Source organism: Amblyomma maculatum, chromosome 7 (assembly GCF_055883805.1).
Source record: "Amblyomma maculatum isolate TAMU_Amacu chromosome 7, ASM5588380v1, whole genome shotgun sequence".
Classification (NCBI taxonomy): Eukaryota; Metazoa; Arthropoda; class Arachnida; order Ixodida; family Ixodidae; genus Amblyomma; species Amblyomma maculatum.
In genome coordinates, this window is record NC_139350.1 from 127,608,283 (window position 1) to 127,631,443 (window position 23,161).

Genomic DNA, 23,161 nt, shown 5'->3' on the forward strand with positions numbered 1-23,161 from the left:
GTCGAATCGGTTCAAAATTTGATGACCAAATAAACGTCGCAAATATTCGGTGAAAACGCTGGATGTAATGCCTAGCACAGTGGAGGACCTGAAGCACATAATAAAGTTTTGTCGCCAAAAACATGTTGCAGGCCTGAGCCCGACCGAATATTGAAAGCCAATAGGGGACAAATGTATTAGCATAACGCTGGACTACTGGAACGCGCTCTTTCCAGTAATTTGAACTTGACTTAAATGCATGCAGTGAAACGCCTAGATATTTAGGGGGCACACATAACCATTCAACTCCTGCATAGGAGTGAGCCCCACGAACCAAACCAAAGGCCGAAACTCTTGGAGTGATTCATCTGAGCACCAGAAACAACGCCAAATTCTTCTTTGCTGGATATAACTTTTTCTATGCTTGGTTTGTCAGTGCAGAAAAACGCAAGATCATCCGCATATGCAAGCACTTTAACCTCATTTCCAAGGAGAGGGAAGCCATGGATATTACTGTTTTGTAAAACACTCTGACAAAGTGGCTCCAAGTAAAGAGCAAAAAGCAGTGGAGACATCGGACAGCCTTGCTTCACAGAAGAGTTGATTGGTATGGGGCTTGATAGGTGGCCATTTACAATTAGGCGAGTCAAACAATTTCTATAGCAAAGTTGCACCCCCTTCAGTACTACAGAACCAACGTTCGCTCGTTCCAGAAGAGAAAACAGGAAAGAATGACGAACTCGATCAAATGCTTTTGCGAGGTCGACCTGAAGTGAAGCAACCTGATCATGAGAGCAGGAGCACGATTCGAGGATTGTGCGCGCAATATGTACATTACTTTGTATGGCTCGGCCCCTCAAGCCGCATGTCTGGTGAGGGCCAATGAGAAACGACATTGCGAACTGTAGGTGATTTGATAAAATTTTGGCGAAAATCTTGTAATCCACATTTGCCAGTGTGATTGGCCTATAGCCTTCCACTGAGCGTAATTTTTCTTCATCAGTACTCTTTGGAATTAGGACTGTGTGGCATTTTGTAAAAGTCTCGGGAAGGGCTTCTAGATCAAAACTTATCACGAAGACATCTAGCAGGATAGGAGCAAGAACAGTTTTAAAAGCTTTGTAAAATTCAGAAGAAATTCCATCAGGACCAGGCGTTTTTGAGAGAGGTAATTGATCAGTTGCCACTTCTACCTCTTGCTGTGTGGAAGAGCTACTAATTACAGAACAATCATCTTCTGATAAAGGGGTCACCAGGGATGTGAAACGCGAGATGTCAGAATTTCTTACAGGAGGAGTGGCTCTAAACAACATCAAGTAATAATCCACGAATGCGTCGTACTCGTAACCAATGTGCCATTACGCATTAATCCCGGAATCAGCTTTGCATTCGCATGATGACGTTCATCAAGCAAAGCTTGCCGCGTCGGCCGCTCGCAGTGCAAAGCACGCTTGACACGAGATCGAATTAAGGCACCCCTGTATCGTTCCGCATCACGCCTTTTTAACTCACTTTTGACACTAGCAATTTTGTCCGTATATGATCCAGGGGATTCACATTCTAGCTCATACAGGCTACACAAGTTTTTGTTAAGTGTCTCCTCCTGATGTTTCCTGTAGAAAGATTTAATTGAGCCAAGTTCCATTGCTATCCCACGTACTTCCTGCTTGAACATTTCTCAAGCGGCGAACAATGGTAGATTTCTGGAAAAACATGATTGGAGCTGTGAGCGCACACGAATGATAAATTCTTAGTCATTTACCAGTGATGAGTTTAACTTCCAAAGTTCCCACTGCGAACTAAACTTTGAATGGTCATTGCCACCGAGCCGGGCTACTACCATGCTATGATCAGAAAAAAAAACGGTATAGTTTCGCAAACAAGCCAGCGGGAAACTAATGTACAAGATGCATAGATCCGGTCTAGACGAGCGTGAGAATGCCCTTGAATGTGAGTGAATGATCTAAAAGCACGGCAGGACACTCCTGTATCAACCAGTCCCGCATCTTCTGTAACACGGAACAAAAGTTCCCCACTCCTGTCACTGCGTGCGTCTGGACTAGAACGATCTATGGGGTTGCAAACACAGTTGAAGTCGCCCATTAGCACAAGATGTCGGTCATAGTCAAGTAAGCTGGCTATGTGTTCAAAAAACTTATGCGTTGTGCCACAGTATTAAAAGCATAAACATTAATTATCCGCCATGGCTTCCTAAAGAGTAGAAGATCGCAACATATCAACCGACCCTCGGCGTCGATATTATAAGTTAGGCCAGAACAAGGCAGCGTCTTTCGCAGAAACAGAAAACAACCTGCCGACAAGCCCACAGCATGCGCAACAATGACATTAAAATCTGCCAAAAAGGGCTGCAGCGCCCTCTCAGTTTCCTCCTCTCTCTCTATCTTCGTCTCTTAGACTGCCACAATATCTAGACGCCTGCTGTGCAAAAGTCGGCGAAGTTGCATCTGTCTCTGAGAGTTGCAAACACTATCTCTTCAGAGACCGCCATGGTGACAGCACATAGTTTTGCCTACAATTCCATTTGCCTTTCGGAAGATGGCGAAGCCGCCTCTGAACCACCGCCAGGCCTCCTCGACCGCGAACGCCGGCACTTCCCTTTGTGCTTCGACGCTCGACCGCGACGACGATGCTTGTTGCCAGCTTGATCGTCCTCCTCACTGGACTCGGAGGCACATGACGCACGGCGTTTCAAGACTGGCTCGTCGGCAGCCGCAAGCCCGTCAGTCACAGGAACTGGGCCCTGGTCTGGACGTTGTTGCACAGCAACGGCAACAGGGGTCACAATATCCGCGGCGGCACTCGCTGGGTGTTCGGGAACGAGTGGTGGATCGTCTGCGGTTGGCTCCTTGTCGGAAGCTTGACACGACATCTCGTCCAAGGCTTTAGACGCTGAGTTGTTCCCATTACCCTCGGACGCATGAGCAGTATTTTATTCCTCAGTATCCTGTGGAGTAGCACTTGAGGACTCGGCCACAACGCCGACAGGAAGGTCGCCAGGCGCTTCAATTATCTCAGACGCGTCCATGATGTGCTCCCGTAATGCTTCGTCAGGAGGCCGGACTCGGTGCCGAAGCTTGTCCGCGTATGTAACCACACACTTCTCCGCTGTGCGGCCGAAATGCCGGCAATCTTCGCAACGCGGCGTATGGCAGTGCCGACGAATGTGTCCTACATGGTTGCAGCGGAGACAGAGAGGTGGTCGGCCAGGTATCAAAACGAGGCTCTGTACTCCACACACAGTTAGCTGAAGTGGAAAGTCACCAACGCGCGGCAAGAGTCAAAGTCACATCTCGGCTGAGCGTCTTGTTCTGTGCCATATCGGCAACTTTCCAGTTTTCCATCGAAATCGAGGTGACTTTGCCATAAGCTTGTAGAGCTTCACAAATAAAGGAGTCGTCCAAGCATTCAGGCAGGCAGAGAAGTTTCGCCTTTATCTCTTTCGGTTCTGGATCCACAACAACACAGCGACGGTTCTTAACCAATAAATCTCTACATGAGACTAGTTTTGCTTTAGAGGGCGCCGATTTACATGTAACCATCCAGACATGCGACATTTGAAATTGTCCGATAGAGCTTATTTCTTCCAAATCCATCATGTTCCGAAGGGCGTCCCTGAAGTCATGGGCACGGTAGGTGCGACCGGCGAGGTCAGCATGCAGAAAAACAGGGTCGACGACAAGCTTACCAGTTGGGAAACGGGGAAGGACAACACGGTAATCATTACTGCTGTCCTTAACCTGAGCAGTACCTCGGCCAGAGGCCGATTGAACCTTTGTAGCGGAGAGCTTCGTGAAACGCTGCCACACGGTACGGCATCTTCGTTGCCACTCTCGCCAATGAGGCAACGAGCACGGATGGCTTAAATTGGGGTCTTATTCATTTTTACAATATTTGCGCTATCTGTCGCCAGGTGACGCTACTCAGAGAACCCTACCGTTGAGAGAGCGGAATCACTCACCCTGTGCACATTCTCTGCGCCATTGTTGCAACAGTGAAAACGATTTTCTTTTTCATAACAATAACAGGGGCAGTTTTGTTACCCTTTATTTTGTAAGCGGTCTCGTCCACACAAATGGCGTTAGAATGCCCTTTTCTACTTCTGTCTCCTTTCTTTCTTTACTTCCTGTATAGCTTCTTCGAGCTAGCCTCCTCCCACTGTCTAATAAGCTTTTCTTTCAGTTTCTCACACTGCAGTTATGCGATTATGTGGGGTTGTCATAGGGGGCTAGATGCGTTTTTGCGGCTTATTCGCGGCTGACAGTCCAAACCGCCGACCCCACCCAGTGATCGCGTACGCTACCGAGCGCACACCGACCACTGCGCCGTGCTCTTGGGAACGAAGGAACAACACGTGCTGACAAGCAGACATTTATTGCTGCAATAGCAACAACGACAGATAGCAATGAAACACGATAATGAATCTAGGTCGTCCTTTCGACTCACCAGCAGAACTACGGGCGAATGTTCGCCCTGTAAAGAAGACAAAGAGCGGAAAATGCTGCGGCATCGCCATCACCATCGCTTGGCTCCGGCGCCCATCTCTCGTGCTGAAGCTGTGCCCTGCGGCTGGCAATTCGACCCTGCTCTGCCCGAATTACTGGCAGCGCTAGACGTTCAAACGAACTATTAAATCCACATCGCACTTGGTGGAGGTGCTGGGTAAGGGCAGAGAATAAGCTCCGAGGCCGGACAAGGCGAGCAGGCGGGAACAGTCCCGCGAGTTCTGGTGACTGAGGAGTCGCGTGATGGTGCGCCCGCTCGCGTCGAGTTCCCTAGCCGAAGAGACTTGGCTTTGTCCGCGTGCGCGGTAACACGATCAGGGGTGGCGCTCGTGCTGCCGCGGCGCTGGCGCCATCTCTCGATAGTTAATGTTGGATGGATGGATGGAATATAGGAGCGTCCCCGTTGAAACGGGGTGGTAGCAGTTGCTATCATGCTCAATTTTTTCCCTATATCCTAATTATTATTTTAGATTCGTTAACTAGATTGGTTAACTAATTAACTATACCATCATTCTATTTATTGAATTTTTCTATCTATAATACTAACATTGTCACTTTTCTGCTTTTAAGCCACCAATCTTCCAATCGTTTTTTTGCTAGCTTCCACCGCAGGTTCATTCACCCGGCTACTGTTAAACATCAATATTGGGCCCATTCCGCGATAGCTAAAGTAACTAGCGCGGGGGAAAGCCAACTTTAAAGGGGACGATGGGAGATCTTCCCGACAACTTCTGTTTCCTTTTTTTACTTCTTGTATAGCTTCTTCGAGCTAGCCTCTCCCGGCTGTCTCTCACGCTGCAGTTTACAAATTGCACAATTACTGCCATTCCCTCATCTCTTTTCTTTTTCTTATGGCCTAGTAGCATGTTCCTTCGGTGCACTCGACCTCATCCCTCTCCCGGTTTTTCAATGTTTTTGTTCCGACCTCTCTCGTCACCGCGCAACTCGTAGAGCAATTGATTTATTAGTTACGTTTTCTCTCAATAGTGCACTTCTAGCTCTCAGCGCCAGCTTTCTAGTCTGTCTTAAGTATTCGCATCGGTGATGGTGGATAAAGCGTGTGGGGCCCTGCGCCACATATCTTTAGGCCCGCGGCGCGCCGCGCATTCAAAGGTCGCGCCACTTCCCAATACTCCCTGCGCGCTGCCTGTTTCCCTCTCCCCGCTCGTTCGGAGGTAACCGGTCCCGCCGCCGTCTCGCCCTCTCTTCGCTCCTGGCTCTTCACTACCGAGACGACCCGCGGTTCGCTGCCTGCCCTCCCGGACGACGACCCCGCATGACCCCCCCGCACCGCCTTGGACGACCCCCTGCTGGAGTAAGATAAAGATGTTTGTTACACGGCCCGCTGTGTATTTGTCTTGCGCATCCCTCGGGCAGAGGAATCACCCACAAGCTATGAAACGCGTTCTTTTTTTCGACACCGTAACTGTACGGGCTGAAATACGGTCCGAAACGAGAGCACCCCAAATAGAGCTTGTGAATTATTACTCCTGCCAGTATTTCCACTCACTTGCTCCCCCCCCCCCCAAAAAAAAAAAGTCTACACATTCAAAAATTGGATCTTAACTTCTGGTATACTTTAACTTGTCGGAAGAATTAAAGCAAGCAGACATCACTACATAAGAAGAAGACAAAAGGGGTATAGGCTTTTGGAATCATCTTTGCACTAAGTTCAGATACAACTCAAGAATAGACCAGGACATTGTTGCCCAATGCGGCCTTCCTACCATCAACTCCTGTCGAAAATAAAATATACAGTAGTTTAGCTGTGATTAAACCTGGTAAGTTGCGCGAGCAATTGTTCACGTTCTTCAGCAGTCTCTTGAGCCCGTTGCCATTTTCTGGCTTCGGCGCATCGCCGATGCTTTTCATTGTAAGACTGCATAGCAACTGATTTACCCCGACGCGAACTCATATTTTTCTCTGTCCACTTTCACTCGTGTTAGCGATCGTCTTTTTATTAATGCGCAATTCCTTACCCTGGGCGGCGGCTGTCCGCCCCTTGGACCCTGAGTGGTGCGTCCCGACCGACCACCGCTTTGGCGCACGTGCCTGGATTTCGACACGCGCAGGCAACATCGGACCTTGCTCGCATCGCATGCGGTGAGAGAGTGCGATCCGGGGAACGCCAGGAGGGCGAAGTACGTGAGGACGGGAGTGAGCGGTGCGTCAGCACGGAGACGGACGCTTGAAAACTGTGTGTGAATGTGCGTGAGCACTCCCCACTTCCTCCCTTTCCTTACCGCGCGGTTCAAGTGTCGACGCAGCAGGGGCTCAAGGTCAAGCACGGCGTCCGCCGGGGATACGCGACGGCACGAAACCTGGCGCAGTATTGGTTACGCAATAAAAGAAAAAAGGAAAACGGAAAAAGGAAATATTCAGAACACAAATAGAAGCTGAAAAGTACAGAGGTTACATTGAAGGTAATCACGGAGGGCAGGGTGCCAGATATCGCGGCGCCGGCCCGCCGGTGGCGGATGCGCTCAAGAGGCGGGTGTTGTCGGGTTGCATATGCAATTCAATCCAAGACGCACGACATGGGCGCTACACGTGTAGTTTAGGGTGCTAAGGGCTGCCGCCCAGGCATGAATTTCCGACACAATAATCTATCCACTAACGCGGTAGCACGTCGGCTTATCATTCTGAAGTCTATGTTCGACCAGAATGCATCTGCTGCCGTCGCATAGCATACAGTGGCTGCTATGCATGTGCCATGTGACTCATTGGGACGTCGTCGAACGATAGAAAAATAAAATGGCTTTCAGGACATTTTTTTATTCAATTCTTTGTTTCCTTTTTAGTTCAACATTGTTATATAGTTAATTAATCAAAGAAATTTCAGACGATGACGTTACTTCCTGATGCGAAATATGAGCAGAGCTCATCAGCTGTTTCAACTTTTCGATAGATTGAGGTATGCGTTTCGGCTCGGGCGGTGCACGTATCGAGATCCGCCGCCATTGATCCGGTGCTCTGATTGCCGCCGCACAGAGGTGGGATTGGAGAAGCGAAGAGAGCAATTAATTACGATTTCCACTGGGCGTTCCAGAGCCCGTTTTCTTGCTCTGGGATGACGATTTCGAATTCCACTGGTCGACAAAGATAGCATTCGCGTATTCCTCAGGTCGTTCGGAGTAACGCGGGGCGCTTAATCTCGATCCGCCGACCGAACTCGGATTTCGCCGGAAGTTCTATAGTCGCTGATGTGGTCACTTCCGGAGGCTTCTGGATGCTTTTGGCTGTTTTTGGCCGCTTCAGCAATTTCGGCAGAGGACACAGGACATCGCCCTTTTCTTTTTTTTTGCACAAAAATCTCGAACTGCATCTATCGAAAAACGTCTGCCGCGTTAAAATAGTGCAAAAGCAAGTTGCAGAGGGCCGCACTCCGGCCTATTTATCAACCGCCAATCTTTTGGCGCTGGTATGCGACTTCAACTTCGGGAACCGGTTCGGCAATACTACCGCCGCGCGCTGTACACGTGCTGCTCGTCGACCAAGGCTGATTCGCTCTGTAGCGCTTTAGGTCGGTTCGATAGCTCCGATCGACCAGTGTAAATCGCCACAAGTTATCGGGACGTCGCGGGAGACAGCGCGTGGGCCCATAGGAACGCTGCGGCGGCGAAGAGATAGCAGAGACTGACTGATGCCGCTGACGCCGTTAGCGAGTCGAGTCAACTGTGTTTTGGCTTGGGATAAACGCACCGTGATCCGCTGTTGCCGAACCGGCGCTTCGGCAACCAGAGAACACCGTCGCCGCTACGCAGGAAGAGAGAGGGGGGGGGGGGATTGCACAAAGCGGCAAACGGTGGCGGTAGTTCGCTCCGCATCTCCTTCAGTGGTTTCAAAGCCACCCTTCAGTGGACGGGTGGCTTTGGCATGTCGCCCGCGGGTTTCGTGGTGAGTGCAGCGCCGAAATGAAAGAATACAGAAGGAGCATGCTGCAGCAGCCTGTCGTCAGCGTACTACACACGTGAACAGAGTCTTTGTATAAAAAACACTGTCGCTCAGCAAACATTCGACAGGCATAAGGCATATATTACGGCATTGTAGCTACTTTTGTTCATTTTAATCCGAACTTTTCCCAAGCCTGTAAAAAAAGTAGGAATAAAAAATTGAATGAGTTGTGATCCCATCGTAGCTCCTTCAAGGCTAACATGACAGCAATTCGTCTGCAACGCAAAACACTCTTTTCAGTGCTAGGTGCGAAAGAATCCAGGTAACGCCGAAGATGAAAATAATTTTAGACAAATGTAACGTAAGTTGTATAATGCTTGCATGAATTAACGCTCTAAGGTTGAGTTTACAATGTTATTATAATTTATAAATTAGCGAAAGTGTTGCTGTATTATAATTATTTTATATTTGTTAATAAACATTGTTTGAACGAATATTATGCTTATTTCATTCGTATGGAAATAACAGTGCTTGAAATACATTTGCTAGGTCCTAGAACGCTTTTATTTCTTTTGCTAGTATAGTTGAGGCTCACCATTGAGGCTCTGTTCAGGAAAGTAAGAATAATGTCCGGAGGGAACGACATACTAGATGTGAGAGCCCTAACACCGGCACATTATTGACAGGGCAAGCTCTTCCTCCCAAGTCAGGCCGTTTCTTCACAAGGCGATGCAAAGTGTAGCTTCGGAATGGCCATGGTGACGTCGGCGGTTGTTGAAGCGTGCGTGCCGACCGGGTGGGCATCTGCACACGAAACTCACTGAGATGCCCGTGGAGCGAACGCACACTCACTGACTCCTTGCCAATCATAAATTAGCTCGGACACAGCACATTCAAACAATGTGAGCACTGTACACAGCTGTGCGCCGAAAAGACATAGCGAGCGTAACTAAACGGACGAAAGCGGCCGATTGAGCCCTTTGCTCAACGCGCTGCGCACAGAAGCAGAGAAAACTTTTGTGCTCCCTCCGCTCCCATATCTCACTGCTGGGTATGGGCAGAAGGAAACAAGTGTGAAGACTGCTCTGTGCTTTGCTCGAAGGATGCCTCCTCCCCCCCACACACAATATTAAGCGTGCGCCGAGGTACTGTCCAGACACAGTAGCCGTTGGCATCTCCAAGCCTTCCCGCCCATCCTTTCATCCTGTCCCCATTCCTAGGGAAAAAAGAAAGAGCTGAGCGCCGAGGGCAGCTCAAAGGCGTCACTCGTTTGGCCGCGCTCTGACGGCCGGCCAGCCTGCCCCCCCCCCCCCCCCCCCCCCCCTTAGGTCTTTCTTTAAAAAAAGAAAAAATTCCCGGCAGGGCACGCAGGAGTGAAGTAGGCCCTACGTCACTTCCATGTCACGTAAATGAGCCGCCAGAACCAGCAAAAGTATCTTCCCGCTACAACACGCTGCGATGCTTTATAGACAAGCGTCAGCCCTTGACGTTAGTGAAGATGCGGCGGCGCTGGCGACCGCAGTGCCTCTGGGGGGTAGGCAAAAGCGCGAGCCGTCGCCATTGGATGCCCGGCGCTTGCTATGTTTTCGAGCATAATTTCTGATATTCCTGCAAGCTGTGGTGCGGTTGGTTGCGCCACAAGGCAAAAAATAGAAAAGGACGCCTGTTTTCACATATTTCTTGCGGTTGGGTAATGAAGAGAGCGAAGGGCAGCGGCGTAAATCGCGACAAGTAGACCCTTCGGCGACGGAGTATTGCCTTAGCGGCTAACGTGCGTTACACTCTGCATTGAAACTTGGTCAGTTAGTTTCCAACTCTTTAATTTTCGTGGTTGCTTTTCGGCCGGACGACGGAGAACGCAATAGCAAACCCCTGCAGCTCGTGCACGTTTTGTTGTATATATTATCAATCCATAGAAGTTTTGACGCGATATTCCGTGTGCAATATGATCTTAATTCATCGAAGGCAGGAAAGCCGCGCTCTGACATCCCATTCATCGGCAGTATCGCCCGTGCATATGTTCGTACAGAAAAGGACGCAAAAGCTGCTGCGAAGGTAACTACAGTGATACCTTGAGTGGCCACTCCAGCGCGATATTGTCGAAACAGGCCCGGTCTTTTGAAGTAGCTTTTCTTTGCATTTTCGAGAGTTTCAACGAGCGACTTTTCATCACCGGTCCCATAAAGCGAGCAGTGCTTACAGTCTGGCTCTGTCGCAGGGGGGTCGCTATTGGCTCCAGCACAGGTGGAAAGGAAAATGACGGTGAAGAGAGAAAGCGGCTAATGGCCTGCCTCCCACATCGTTTTATGCAATCATAAGGGGAGAAATCTTTTTTCGCCTTCTTCGCTTTTAGAAATAACGTTAATGTATTTTAAAATTTACTTTGGAAATGCCGGAACAACAGAGAAGGAATTAAATTTTTTACAACTGACAATGAAAAAAGATGACAGTCTGCTTTGTATTCATGGAGTCCTTATACAATATGTCAGAGCGGAGGTGTCTCAGACCCCCCGAGTACCCCCCTGATTTTTAGCCCTGAAAGCGTGTAAACATTATTAGGATCCCGGCCAATCCACGCAGCGTTTTTCTGTTTTCAGAATAATATTGTTTCTTTAGAAGTTCACAGGAATCTGACGAACGAATTAAATATCCATGTACAACCTAGCTCTGATCCAACAGGATATTCTGGTATGGTATATGTGGTATATTGAGTTTAATGTCCCCAAGTGGATTCGGCTATGAGGGTTCCAGAATAAGCAGTATAAGATGACGCGCATTTGAATGAAGATGATCCAAGTATAATAAGAAAAATATGAGCAGATCGCTTAAATTTCGTTGCAAGCGATCGTGGGGTCGAACGTTGCATTTGCGCTCATGCACCTCTCCTATAGAAAGAACAACAGTAGATCATTCTTAAAAACCTTCGAGTATACGCCATGCGCAGCGCCTATAGGGGCGCCACTGAAAGCCGCGTAGCGGCGGCCGTCGGAACCCGAGGCGGGCCGCATGCGGCAAGCGGGGCCGTGGTGCGCGCGTGCGATCAGCCGTTTGTGCGCGTCTCGCGGGCTCTTCCGCAGTGACAGGATCGCACTGTATAATAGTGGACATGTGTTCGATATTACGGCCGTCTGGGACTACATCGCCTCCATATGCATGAAGTGTCTGCTGAAGACGAGCGTCTACGAAGTGGAGCTCATTTTGAGTTCCCCGCTTTCACAACATCGCCACGCCAATTCGTTCATTCCTTGACCTATGAAACAATGTTCTTTCTTTGCTTAATGATACACGTTTGCTTCGTTTACATGCAATATATCGCTACAGTAAACTAGGTAGCATCGTCGAAACTGCGAGCGGTTTTCGTACCGGTGCGACCGCAGGAAAAGCCAGCGAGCTTGCAAACCAGCATTCTGAGCATCAGAAAAATAGCGCATATTGGGCTCCTGTAGCAAGAGTTCAGATTTTTCATGCTTGTGCTTTATCATGGCCTGTACAGCATGGATTTCACGCCCGTCGGCAAAAAGGCAGAGAGGGTAGATACTTTCATGGGGAGTGAGATATCAGCAGAGGAATTATCTGAAAAGCTGCATCACAGGTTAGTCAAGGGCATATTAGAGTTCAACTTTATATCCTATTTATTATTGTAGTATCATCTTCATTTCATTCGTATTACCCTCGCGCCAAACTGCAGAATTAGAGTGCGCTTTATAACCAGTTCCAGAGCCCTTAGTCTGGATAGCAAGTGCAGCGACATGTTATGTTTTCGTAATCTTGCCAGACAACGCACGAAAGGTGCAATGACAAGCAGAAAACACTGAAAACATAGTTATCACTCAGCCCTGCCACACGGAAAATTTAACGCCATTTCCATCAAGCCCCGCCGGGGTGGTGCAGTGGTAAGACGCCCGACTACTGTGCCGGAGTTCCCGGGATCGAATCCCGGCCTCGGCGGCTGCGTTTCGATGGAGGCGAAACGAAGTGGCGTCCGTGTGCTGTGCGATGTCAGCGCACGTTAAAGATCCCCAGGTGGTCGAAATTACTCCGTAGCCCTCCACTACGGCTCCTCTTTCTCTCTTTCCACTTTCATCCCACCTCCCTCCCTTCCCTTACGGCGCGGTTCGGGTGTCCACAGAGCAAGTGTGACAGTTACTGCGCCTTTCCCTTCCTGTGAACCAATTATTATTATTATTATTATTTCCATCAAATGACATTCGTTCAAAATTCTATTTGTTTGCTACTATATACACGAGAAAATATAATGACATCTGATGAAAATGACATTAGGTACTGAATGAGTTAGCTCATCCGAATGAACGAGGAAATATGTTAATCTACACACGAGACTCGGTGAGAAGATACACCCAAAATAAAACAAAAGTGCCACCTGCATTAAATACTAATGTGCTCCTAAAATTTTGCAGCTAGTCATCTATGTGAAATATGCCACATAGCATCGTAAAAAAGAACTGGCATCCATAGCTGCCAAGCAACCCGTAGCCACCGCACTCGGCGCGGGCGGAACAGGTCGCTTCTGCTGCCGCGGTTTGTCGGCGCCAAGTCGCCGACACGGCGGATTTCTTTCGCCACCTTCAGAAAAGCACGCTCTATTGATCTTAAATAATACGCGCTTAATTTGATGAAGGAATCTAAAAAAAATAATATCTTTACTGAGGATCGCTGTTATGTAACGAGATTTTGGAAGAAGTGATAACAGCAATAAAAACAAATTTCTGCTCACATTAGCAGTGCCGCTGGTGTGATGCAGCTCATCCGATTTCGTTCTCTAGCTCCGCTGCCAAGACGTCGCCGAAGTTACACCTTCCGTTTGCTTTAAGACCGTATGCAAAATTGGTAGCGCCATCTGGTGAACGCGTTCGAAACTACATACGCCATCTTGTGTTGGGCGAGGGGCCCATACTGCCCATACGCCTGGGTGTCTTACGGACGGATTGAGCTGCGTGCGTGCGCGTTAAAGCGGAGTGTTTATATAGTGCTTTCTACCGGCAAAATGCCCGCACACTGCTGTGTTCCACTCTGCAAACAACGGGGAGTGATTGACGACTGTGGAATCAAGGTAAGACTCGCGGGATTACTTTTTAATCGAGAATGGTTTCACGCAAAACCGATCGTCTTCAAGCGCCGTGTTTTTAGCATTTGATGCGCAGTGCTAGCGACGTTTAACAGCTGAATTTATTACTAGTTTTGACTGTAGTGTGCGAGTAATTTTAAAGCCAGAATCCAATACGCTTTAAAGCGACGTACCATTAATACTTGAGAAAGGCTTGCAAAATTTGAGCATTACCCACTGGTCGTAAACACTGCAGCTGCGATGATTGAACTGGTAGTGTGTTAGGTGAGTGTGACCCAAGCTCGTTATATGTACAGGTTGTCCACTCCTAGTGTGAACATGCGAGTGTATGGCCATGCTCATTGAAGGGCGACTGCGACCGACTCGGCCGCGCATCGAAGCGAAGTGGCAGATGACGCGAAGCACCACGTCAATCTTCTGCGCCACTTTGATGCGATGACGGCTGCGCCGCACGCAGTGACCCATTATATAGAGCCCGCCGATGCGGTCATATGTTCACACTAGCAGTGCATGACCTGTAGATAACCCATTAGAGTTCACCTCTATGCCCTTTCTGCGCCCCCCATGCAACACCTCATTCATCGTTTACGCGTGTGTGGCGTCCAACATTGCGTAATCTGAGCCGTTCCTTCTGCTGCTGTAGCCTTTTCCGCTACGACTGCCGCTTTGTGTCTGCCCACTGTAGTATCCACAAAGCGCCTATTTCAGGCCATTTTACGAAGGTCCTTGCTGTTTAGTGCAGCACCATGGCAAGTTTTTCTGATTTAATTCCGGAATATGTGTGTGTGTCTGGTACATGAAATGTTGAATGCCATCTTTTTTTTTTTTTTAGGTGTCATTTCATGGATTCCCAACTGATCCAGCATTGTACAAGAAATGGATCATTGCAATCCGCAGAGATGAAGGCGCCAACTTTACTGTTGGCAAATCAACAAAAGTTTGCTCAAAGCACTTTCGTGAAACTGACTATGTGCCTGGTGTGGCAAGTGGCTACAGGCTTCTTCGGGACACTGCTGTGCCATCAGTGTTCAGCTTCGTTAAAGATAAAAAGATCCGGAAGCCACCAAAACAGCGTGCGCCACCAGCAACAAACACAACTCTGAAGCAAGCACGTCACACAGTGCAGGCATCAGGGTCGACTGAGAGTACCGGCAGTAGCAGCATTGCTATACCTGTGGATGCATCCATGTGCAGTGATGAACAGGACACCGAAAGCTCATGCGAGCGGCCACAGAAGACTGATTGTTCGACACGAGATTTGGAGCCGGTCATTTCCGTTGCAGAAGAACAGGAAAAAGAAATAAGGAGACTTCAAGATAGGTGCACACAGCTGGAAGAACAGCTGACAGCAGCCAGGGAGGCTGCTCGCCAGCTGCAAGCTGAGAAAGAAGACCTAGCTAATGAGCTTGCTGAAGAAAGACGTAAGGCAGCCGCCTTCTGCATCGAGTCATTTAAGGACTGTGATCAAGATGTCACGTTTTACACTGGTCTGCCCGATTACAGCCGCTTCATTGGCCTTCTGCTTTTCTTGAAACCGGAAGAGAATGGCTGTGATGCTTTCTGCACCGACACTGTGGGTGATGCCAAATCCAGTAAGGGTCGCAAACGAAAACTGACGGGGAAAAATGAGCTGTTTTTAGTTCTTGTGCGGCTTCGCCTTGGCCTGTTTGAAACTGATCTGGCACACAGATTTAATGTTTCGCAGTCCACTGTCTCAAGAATATGTACCACCTGGTTGAACCTGATGTATGACAGATTATGTATGATACCCCTGTGGGCACCACGAGCTGCAGTGAATGCAACCATGCCACCAGAGTTTTCTGAAAAGTATGCATCAACAAGAGTGATACTAGATGCAACTGAGATCCAGTGTGAAGTCCCGTCATCTTTGTCACTACAGTCTAGCACATATTCAGTTTATAAGTCCTGCAACACGTTTAAAGGACTAATAGGTGTGCAACCTAATGGACTGCTCTCCTTTGTGTCTGAGCTATTCACTGGGTCAATCTCAGACAGAGAATGTGTGATCAAGAGTGGTTTTCTTGATTTAGAGTTTGATGAAGGTGATTCTGTCATGGCAGATAAAGGCTTCCGTGTTGAAGACCTCTTGTGCAAAAAAAATGTTCACTTGAACATTCCTCCATTTCTGATAAATAGGAAGTTTACGAACAGTGAAATGAAAGAAACTCGAGAAATTGCCTCGCTCAGAATTCACGTTGAGCGCAGAATACAAAGGATCAAGTCATACCACATATTTGACAGACCAGTACCCGTCAGCTTGGCACCACTTATCAATCAGATATGGACTGTGACAGCCATCCTCTCAAATTTCCAGTCACCCCTAATACAACCTCGAGGAAGCATAACTACTTCTGATGAAGCAAATGTCTGAATAAGTACAAACGTTCGTGACTAAAGATTTAAATCCCATTAGAGCAAAATAGCCACGACTGAAGCCTCGGAGTTAGCAAATCTAACTGCCCTTAGCAAGTGCTCATAAAGTAAGATATATAGGTTTGGTTGTTGGGGTTTAATGTCCCAAAGCCACTCAGGCTATGAGAGACACCATAGTGTAGGGCTCAGGAAATTTCAGTCACCTTAGGTTCTTTGACGTTGTCACAAGCTGCCTCACCTATTATACAGCGGAAGATGCGGGAGCTTATGGCTGGAATATAGAGCGAAATTCACGGGACTCCGTCGCTCCTCTGGACAAGATTCGACAAGCCGATGGGGCAGCGACCGCCTGTCCTTGACGCGGCTGCTGCATAGTCGGCCGAGGGTATAAAATAACCGACAGCAGCACGCCCTCACCAGTGCGTTTGGGAAGATTCAAACTTCCGGCCACTCCGCGGTGCTCCGAAAGCGTATTGTGTTCTTCGGGCCCGCAATCGACGCATCGTCCTCTGCACCTGTACGGCCGCCGCTACCGAGCAACACAGCCTTCGACGCCTCAGCAAACAAGAAGACGTGAGAATTTCATTCGCCACGGACTGTTGTTGTTCAATCGAACATTATTTTCGCTTTGTTAACTTTTGACCTGACTTAGTAGTATTTTTCGCTGTGTTCTTATGTAACTTTTGCTCATACTTATAATATCTGAAATACCTGCTTTATTATCTTTATAGTCTTCATATTTTTATCACAGTGTTTTGTTCATTGTCGGGTAAATTTTATTTTTTTTTCTCTTATCATTTATTTCTTCGTCTTTATCAATATCTTGTCGTGGCGTTGTATTCTCTTTCATTGTACTCTATTATTATCAGTGTAATTTTGGTCTGCTATTTATAAACCTTCAATTGTTTGTAAAAGAAAGTGACCTATTTGTACTTATTCCTCAATCACACACCGACACACGTGCTTCACGGGTTGACCGGCCTAACTTTTAAATGTGTTCACAACCCTCATAGAGGAACGACGGGAAATCGTAAAGGGAATCCCGCGCCTCTTTGGACCGTAAAGGCGGGGGTTTGTGACAGACGTGCACAACATCTCACAGAACACGGGCCTCTATCATTTTGCCTTCATCGAAATAGGTTAAATCCCTGCCGCAGATTCGCATCTTTCAGGTCAGCAGCCAAGTGCCATAACCAGAGCCACTATGGCGGCAAATAGGACATATAGCTTTAGCAATCCATTTTATTATTAAAAAACCAAGGATTTGTTTCAATATTACAAACCATCTTTGCAGTGTCAAGTATAGCATATATATTAAAACTTGATTCAGTCTGAGTGTAGTGCGTATAGAACAGCTCATTTATTGCCATTTTATCACTGGATTGGCTTTACTTAGCATGATAAAAGACAAAGGTAGCGTGACTGACATATTGTTTTCATGTACAGATGTATACACATAAAAGGAATGTAGCTGTGAACACATTTGAAACAAGTCACCAATTTGTATTGGGCTGCGAGCACTTTTGACGCACATTTAGGTGCCACATATGACTGCATATTACCTACTTTAGGTTCAATAAAGGCATGGAACATGCTGTACTGATGCACTCGAATAAGACAGTGCAAATGAAATGGGTAGTATCGCTGCAACTCATTTTAAGTGTGATGATATATAGCCAGAAAGCCTCTTTTTAATTTTATTGATTGAATTTTCTTTTCATGTGCAGTACAAATGCGAGCCAGGCTACTTATGCTATTGATAAGTTAAGCCGAATTTTACTCATTTATTGCAAGCTACTTCCGTTATATAGTTTGTGGTGCAATATTGACAGTAAAGTAACATTTTTAATCACTCTGTCAATTTCTTTCTTTCCCTTGAAGCTTACTGGGACAGTAATTTGGTTACTTGAATGCATCTCATTCGTGCATAATAAGAGAGGAAAGAATGCTAGCAGCAGTACATTATATAATATGCACGATATGAAGTGTCTGTCGAGTATTCATGATGAAAAAGCTGAAATGAAGCCGCAATAGACTTCCATATTAATGTCAACATTCATGTTCCTTGATGCATTGTACCATTATTAGTTTTATATTGACAATAAAAATATTTTTCTCCTTCAGCCTGAGGCTGCTGTCTCCACCAAATGCTCAACAGTAGTGATAACATCTTATATATTCAGCAGCAGTGTCAACAGAACTCTGCTCAGTAGTTAAATTGGCTCTTATTTACATACCACATATATATTTGATACAGAGCCCACATGCATCACTGATTTCAAGCACATTTCTGTTTTAGGCTTTTGCTTGGCATGAACAAAACACTAGTGACATTGATGCCGTGTCCTGATATACGGTAACATGTGCGAAAAAAAGAAGGCGTCAAGTTTTGAACGCATTTGAAGCCATTCTTCCTTGTCAAACCATATGCGTTCCACTGCAATCCAGTTCTCTGAGCACACAACGAAGTCTGCCCACAAGCAACCAGCAACAGCCATTTGACCCAGCACCTGTGTGTAGTAATCATGCTCTCTCTTGAGGTTTGGCTGGCCATTTTCCCCAAAAGTGAGGCAAGATGACTTTATCATGGCTTCTTCTGGTTGACTGTCCTTTAGTGAATATGGGCACTTAATTTCCAATAGCCCGAATGTATCCTCTTCTGGGTCGAAAACAAACCTGTCGGGGCTTGCACCAAGCCATGGAAACTCTGGATTTACTGCTAAGCCACTGTGTAAAAGTGACACAGAATGTCCATAGCTCTGCATTACGGCACTGTACCGGTCAGCAGCCAGACTTTCATTTCGGAGTCCGTATTGAACAGCGCGCACAAGAGAGAGGTCCTTACTTTCAACTATGTTCGCGATTCCTTTATCGGTCCACTCTTCTCTCCTTTTGATGACTCTCCCAAAACGTGAGGCAGTTAATCGGGCCACACGAGCTTCTCGCCACCTCGCACTGTGTGTCTGCTGCCTTGAATTTTTTTCCAAGTCTCTCGCTTCTTCTGGTGACAGCTGTAGTTCCTGTGATTAAATGAGAAATGTCTATTGCCTCCGTCTACATTTTAAAGACTAGCATAGTATATCACATTAATTCGTTACGGTGTGCTGACGGCTAAACAAAAAGCAAGCACATCACATTAGATTTGTTTCAAATGATCTATTGTGTATCCCATATTTAGATTTGATTATCGTAGTTTACAAACATACTGTGGTCTTCATTAGATGAAATTTTATGACAATACCTTTACACTATTACAAACTTTGTAATAATGACACTACTGTTTGCAAAAAAAAAAATTACCCACATCGATTCGAGGCCACAGTGCAGAAAGCGCAGGCATTAAAGCATTCATGTCCCTTCTGCAACTTGGAATTTCGCTTAAAGTATGCAGTGCTTACCTTCAATATATTCAGCTCTTCAGAACATAAGGTGTCAGGAAATTTACAGTCTGCCACCTCATCAAAAAGATGAAGGTCAGGGACGACAGTGACCCTTCCAGACCCTAAAAAAATGTTGTCTGACAGCCATGTCCTAAAACCCGAAGGCAGCTTTGCCTGTTGGTAGGCAAGTGGTGAACCGGGTGGTGCTGGTCCCCTTTTTGTTTCCACGAAAGGCCTTTTAGCAGCCAGAAACACCATGGCAAAGTCATGGCTGCCAAGGTCATCAAGTGTTTTGCCCAGAGCATGTAGGGCATTCAGGTTTTGCTGCACGTCCCCCTTCTGTGCAGGTGCATTAGACAGCCGTAATGGGTAAGGCACTGGTACGCCATTCTCCCGTGGGCTCCTCCAATCAATGTTCTGAACATTCATTGCCCTGATTCCCTGTCGTCTAGGGCGCCTCCACTGCTGAGGCAGCTCTGTGCAAGTAAGCTCAGCTGGAGCCTCTTTAAAACCCTGCTTCTTGAGCAAGATTATCATCCGCAGCACGGCAAGAATGTGGCTGCATGAGCTACTCGCCCCTGCAGGGCACTCGCAGGTTGCATCAGTGATGGCACCAGTTGTGTGCCGAAAGGCAAGAAGCACATGGTATGGTTTCCCAGTCTTCTTTTGACTCCGAAAACATGTCGCTCGTGCATAGACAATGTCAAACCTGCAAGGAGAATAAAATGGCAATGATCATAACCATTGTCTAAGATGAGATCTGCACAATGACATAAAAGGAAAGTTGCCATCATAAGGATGAGAAAGAAAAAGGTGAAAATAAAAGAACACTACAATACATGAACAAACAAGGGTATGAAACAAAAATTTGGGCCCACTACGATGACAACTGTTATATAAGGGTGATGCTTCCAAACTATATCCTATGATTTGTTGAAATCCAAGCCTTAAAAGAGGATAGGTATGAACTGGCTCGGGTATCCTAAGACTTAAGGATAATTTTGTATCCCTCTGGGTATGCAACTTTACAAAAAATATGTAAAGGCACTCGAGCAGTGTTGTGCAGAAAAACAAAATAAAATTCAAAAGGAGCTACCTTGTTGTTGTACACTTGTATACTTTGCATTATGTCCCAGCTTTACAATATGTTTTGTTTTTCCTTTTTATATTCATATTCATGTGTAACTGCTAAATACTTCTTTATGCCCCTTATGTAACCTTGATCACTTTTTTTCTATATTTATAATCGTGCATGACTGTTGAATGCTTCTGTGTCCCCCCCCCTCCATATTATGTCCCTAATGGTCAATAAACGATGAATAAATTAATATTTTAATGAATAACAACTTCTGGGAATATAATCATTGCATGTGATGTTACACTATAGCCGAGTCATTCTTCGTTTTTTGCAGGGTCATAGCCTTTTAATCTCAATGTGAAGGCATCTTAACTGTTCCCGCCTCAGGTTTAGTTATCTTTACTTTTACCGAGTCTTTTGAGTTCCCGCTCCGAGGGGAAACATCGCTTAACATGATTCTGCGCCCAGAGGCAGCCTACTACACATGCAAATCGGAAAGCGCCATGTCCATGGGAAAACAACTACGAGATTTCACTTCACCCAAAAGCACTTCATATATAGATAGTAGCCGATATACGAATTGACGCATATGAGCAGTCAAACTATGTCGCTCCTGCGCCGCCAGTGTTTGCGCGCCTACCGCAGTGAGGGAAAGCCTTGAATACACTGCAGCAGAACAAAGTCCATCAGCGACGAACATATGTAAAAACACAGATAACTCCACATACCTCGAATCGCAGATGTTAGTGGCCAGCGACGATGGAACAGCGTAGGCCTCGACGGCGAAGGAATACGCTTTCTTTTGCTGCCGCATCGACGGAGTTGCCGACGAGCAGAAATGCGATAAATCGTCCTCAGTGAGGTGCGGCAAATCCTCCAGATTCTTTCGCCACCTCTCGTGGCCGCTTGAGGGAAAACGCTGCCCTTGTGCCATAATTAGCAAAAATAGTGCTAATTAGCAAGATAGCGCATAATTAGAAAATAGAATTAGCAAAGATAGCGCGGTTCCATCAGCCAGTTCACGCAGGACGATTCAAAGGCAGCCGCGGTATGGTGGCTAGCCGCGGGTTCGCGGGCGATATGTCTGAAGTACTCGCCCAACACAAGATGGCGGCGTGTGCATGTTGCCAGATGACTAAGTAATTTTGCATATCCCCTATTGGGTTGATACTAAGGCAGTTTTATGAATATGAAATTCACTATTTCCAAAGCGCTTCCAGCTACGACATTGATGCGAAACCGTTTAGGCGTTTAGGCCTGGCGTCGACTAGGGCCCAGCACACGGCCAGAGCGCCGTCGTCGGTCGCTTTCGCTGGCCGCGTCGTTGCGGTAAGCTCGCGGTATCTGATGTGGCAAGCGTTACGAATTTGCCGTATGCTTTCTTGATGAGGTCAACCTCGGGCATTTTTCGACGGGCCTTAATACGCCGAGCGAACGATCAGAGGAAAACGTACGGGAGTCAACGGGGCTGTAGTATGCTTTGGCGTAGGGCGATACTCGAAGGTTCTATAAAAGCGCCGTCGGACAGTACACTAGATACTGCCTATTTTACGTATTGCTCTTGACACTTGCTTTAGTGCGCAAAGTGTAGGTTATTGAAACTCGTACGCGTATCGCAGTCAAGCGCAGACTTGTGCACCTTTCGTGCCCTTTCGTAAACAAACGCCGCCGACACTGCCGCTAACTTCGTAATTGGTAGTACTAATCAACAGGTTGTTTTCAAGGGAAGCAAGACATATGAATGTCAATTGAAAGGCGGCTTTCGTTTACAGCGCAATATTCTTAGCAACATATATTGAAGGCGCACCAACATTTGCATATCAATCGCAGTTGCCATAATTTGGAAATGGCATTAGCTTTGGTCGTGTAGCAGCGCGTCGAAAAAATGATATTAACCTGAACAAATGTCACTCGGAGTCTGCTTGCTTTCTGCGTCGAACGCCGCGATTCACGGCCGCCGTCGTTCTCGTGAAGCATATAACTGGATACTTATACAAACGTGTTCCTGGCAAGGTTTTATGTGTGCTCGAAAAACCAACTGCGCAGCAATTCTTCCCGAACATTGCTAAATGTTGACAGCGGCGTTATATCCGTTAAACCGCGACCAAAGATGAAAACACGACGCGGCGCGCATAGACGCTGACATGAACAGCGCCCGACCGAGCCCGCCTACGCTTTGCGGCTTTGGCGACAGGCGGCGTTGTCGGCGTTTTGCGCATCGCGTATATATTAACCGGTGAATCACCTTGACGCGTCTATAGGATGAACCAGACGTGAAACGTTTATTTATTTATCGACCAAGATAAAACAATTGACAGCACACTATATAATGCGAATGTTACAGCCATACGATGAAATTCTGTCACTTAAGTTGCAGGAATTAAGCTTTGTTTCTAAATGCTGTGTAATTTCTTTCGTATGCTTCCAGTATTTTTCCATGCTCTATCTGTCTTCGGGTGGCCCAAAATTATCTTGGTACAGTTTGGCTTATCTATTCCTTTTAACTAAATTCAGTGCATAGCTGAGCATGCGTACATATTTCCTCGAGCTTGTACAATTTCTTTCGATTCCGTTTTCAGTTGAAAGTTAGCGCTCGTTCTTTGTGCCTCTCTTGTCCTCCGTCTCGCGCTAAGCCTCCCTGTAAAACGTGTCCTAACAACTACCCAGAACTCCACTTTGTAAAAAAAAAAAGAGAGAAAAACCGCCTGGTGCCAAGTATACGCCATATCCGCGGAACCCCACGCAGGAGGGGAAAGCTAAAGCCTGAAGAAGCTTTGGCGGCTGCAGGTGTCCGAGATCGAGCGGCCGGGCGAGTGTTCACCTCCCT

The 23,161-nt window shown here is 47.0% G+C and overlaps 2 protein-coding genes and 1 pseudogene across 2 annotated transcripts; 1 reads left to right on the plus strand and 2 right to left on the minus strand.

Moving 5' to 3' along the window:
* Positions 1-2,929: 2,929 nt before the first annotated feature.
* LOC146184694 (uncharacterized) lies at positions 2,930-9,266 on the minus strand (annotated as a pseudogene).
* A 2,624-nt stretch (positions 9,267-11,890) lies between these two features.
* On the plus strand, positions 11,891-16,144 carry LOC146184695 (uncharacterized). The gene is made up of 3 exons (XM_084608603.1): positions 11,891-11,926; positions 13,369-13,467; positions 14,315-16,144. Exons 1-3 carry the CDS (start codon positions 11,891-11,893, stop codon positions 15,872-15,874), a joined length of 1,695 nt encoding a protein of 564 aa, XP_084464729.1. The 3' UTR covers positions 15,875-16,144.
* Positions 16,145-17,822: 1,678 nt separating this feature from the next.
* LOC146184696 (uncharacterized) lies at positions 17,823-21,268 on the minus strand. The gene is made up of 3 exons (XM_084608829.1): positions 21,063-21,268; positions 19,275-19,965; positions 17,823-18,896 (listed from the first exon to the last, which is right to left on the minus strand). Exons 1-3 carry the CDS (start codon positions 21,266-21,268, stop codon positions 18,201-18,203), a joined length of 1,593 nt encoding a protein of 530 aa, XP_084464955.1. The 3' UTR covers positions 17,823-18,200.
* Positions 21,269-23,161: the final 1,893 nt, after the last annotated feature.

Coding starts and splice junctions, on each gene's coding strand:
- LOC146184695 (XM_084608603.1), top strand. CDS start 11,891: ATGGATTTCACGCCCGTCGGCAAAAAGGCAGAGAGG. Junction 11,927..13,368: donor TCGGCAAAAAGGCAGAGAGG/GTAGATACTTTC, acceptor TGCGCGTTAAAG/CGGAGTGTTTATATAGTGCT. Junction 13,468..14,314: donor TTGACGACTGTGGAATCAAG/GTAAGACTCGCG, acceptor TTTTTTTTTTAG/GTGTCATTTCATGGATTCCC.
- LOC146184696 (XM_084608829.1), bottom strand. CDS start 21,268: ATGGCACAAGGGCAGCGTTTTCCCTCAAGCGGCCACGAGAGGTGGCGA. Junction 19,966..21,062: donor ACTAACATCTGCGATTCGAG/GTATGTGGAGTT, acceptor TTCTCCTTGCAG/GTTTGACATTGTCTATGCAC. Junction 18,897..19,274: donor AAGAGCTGAATATATTGAAG/GTAAGCACTGCA, acceptor ATTTAATCACAG/GAACTACAGCTGTCACCAGA.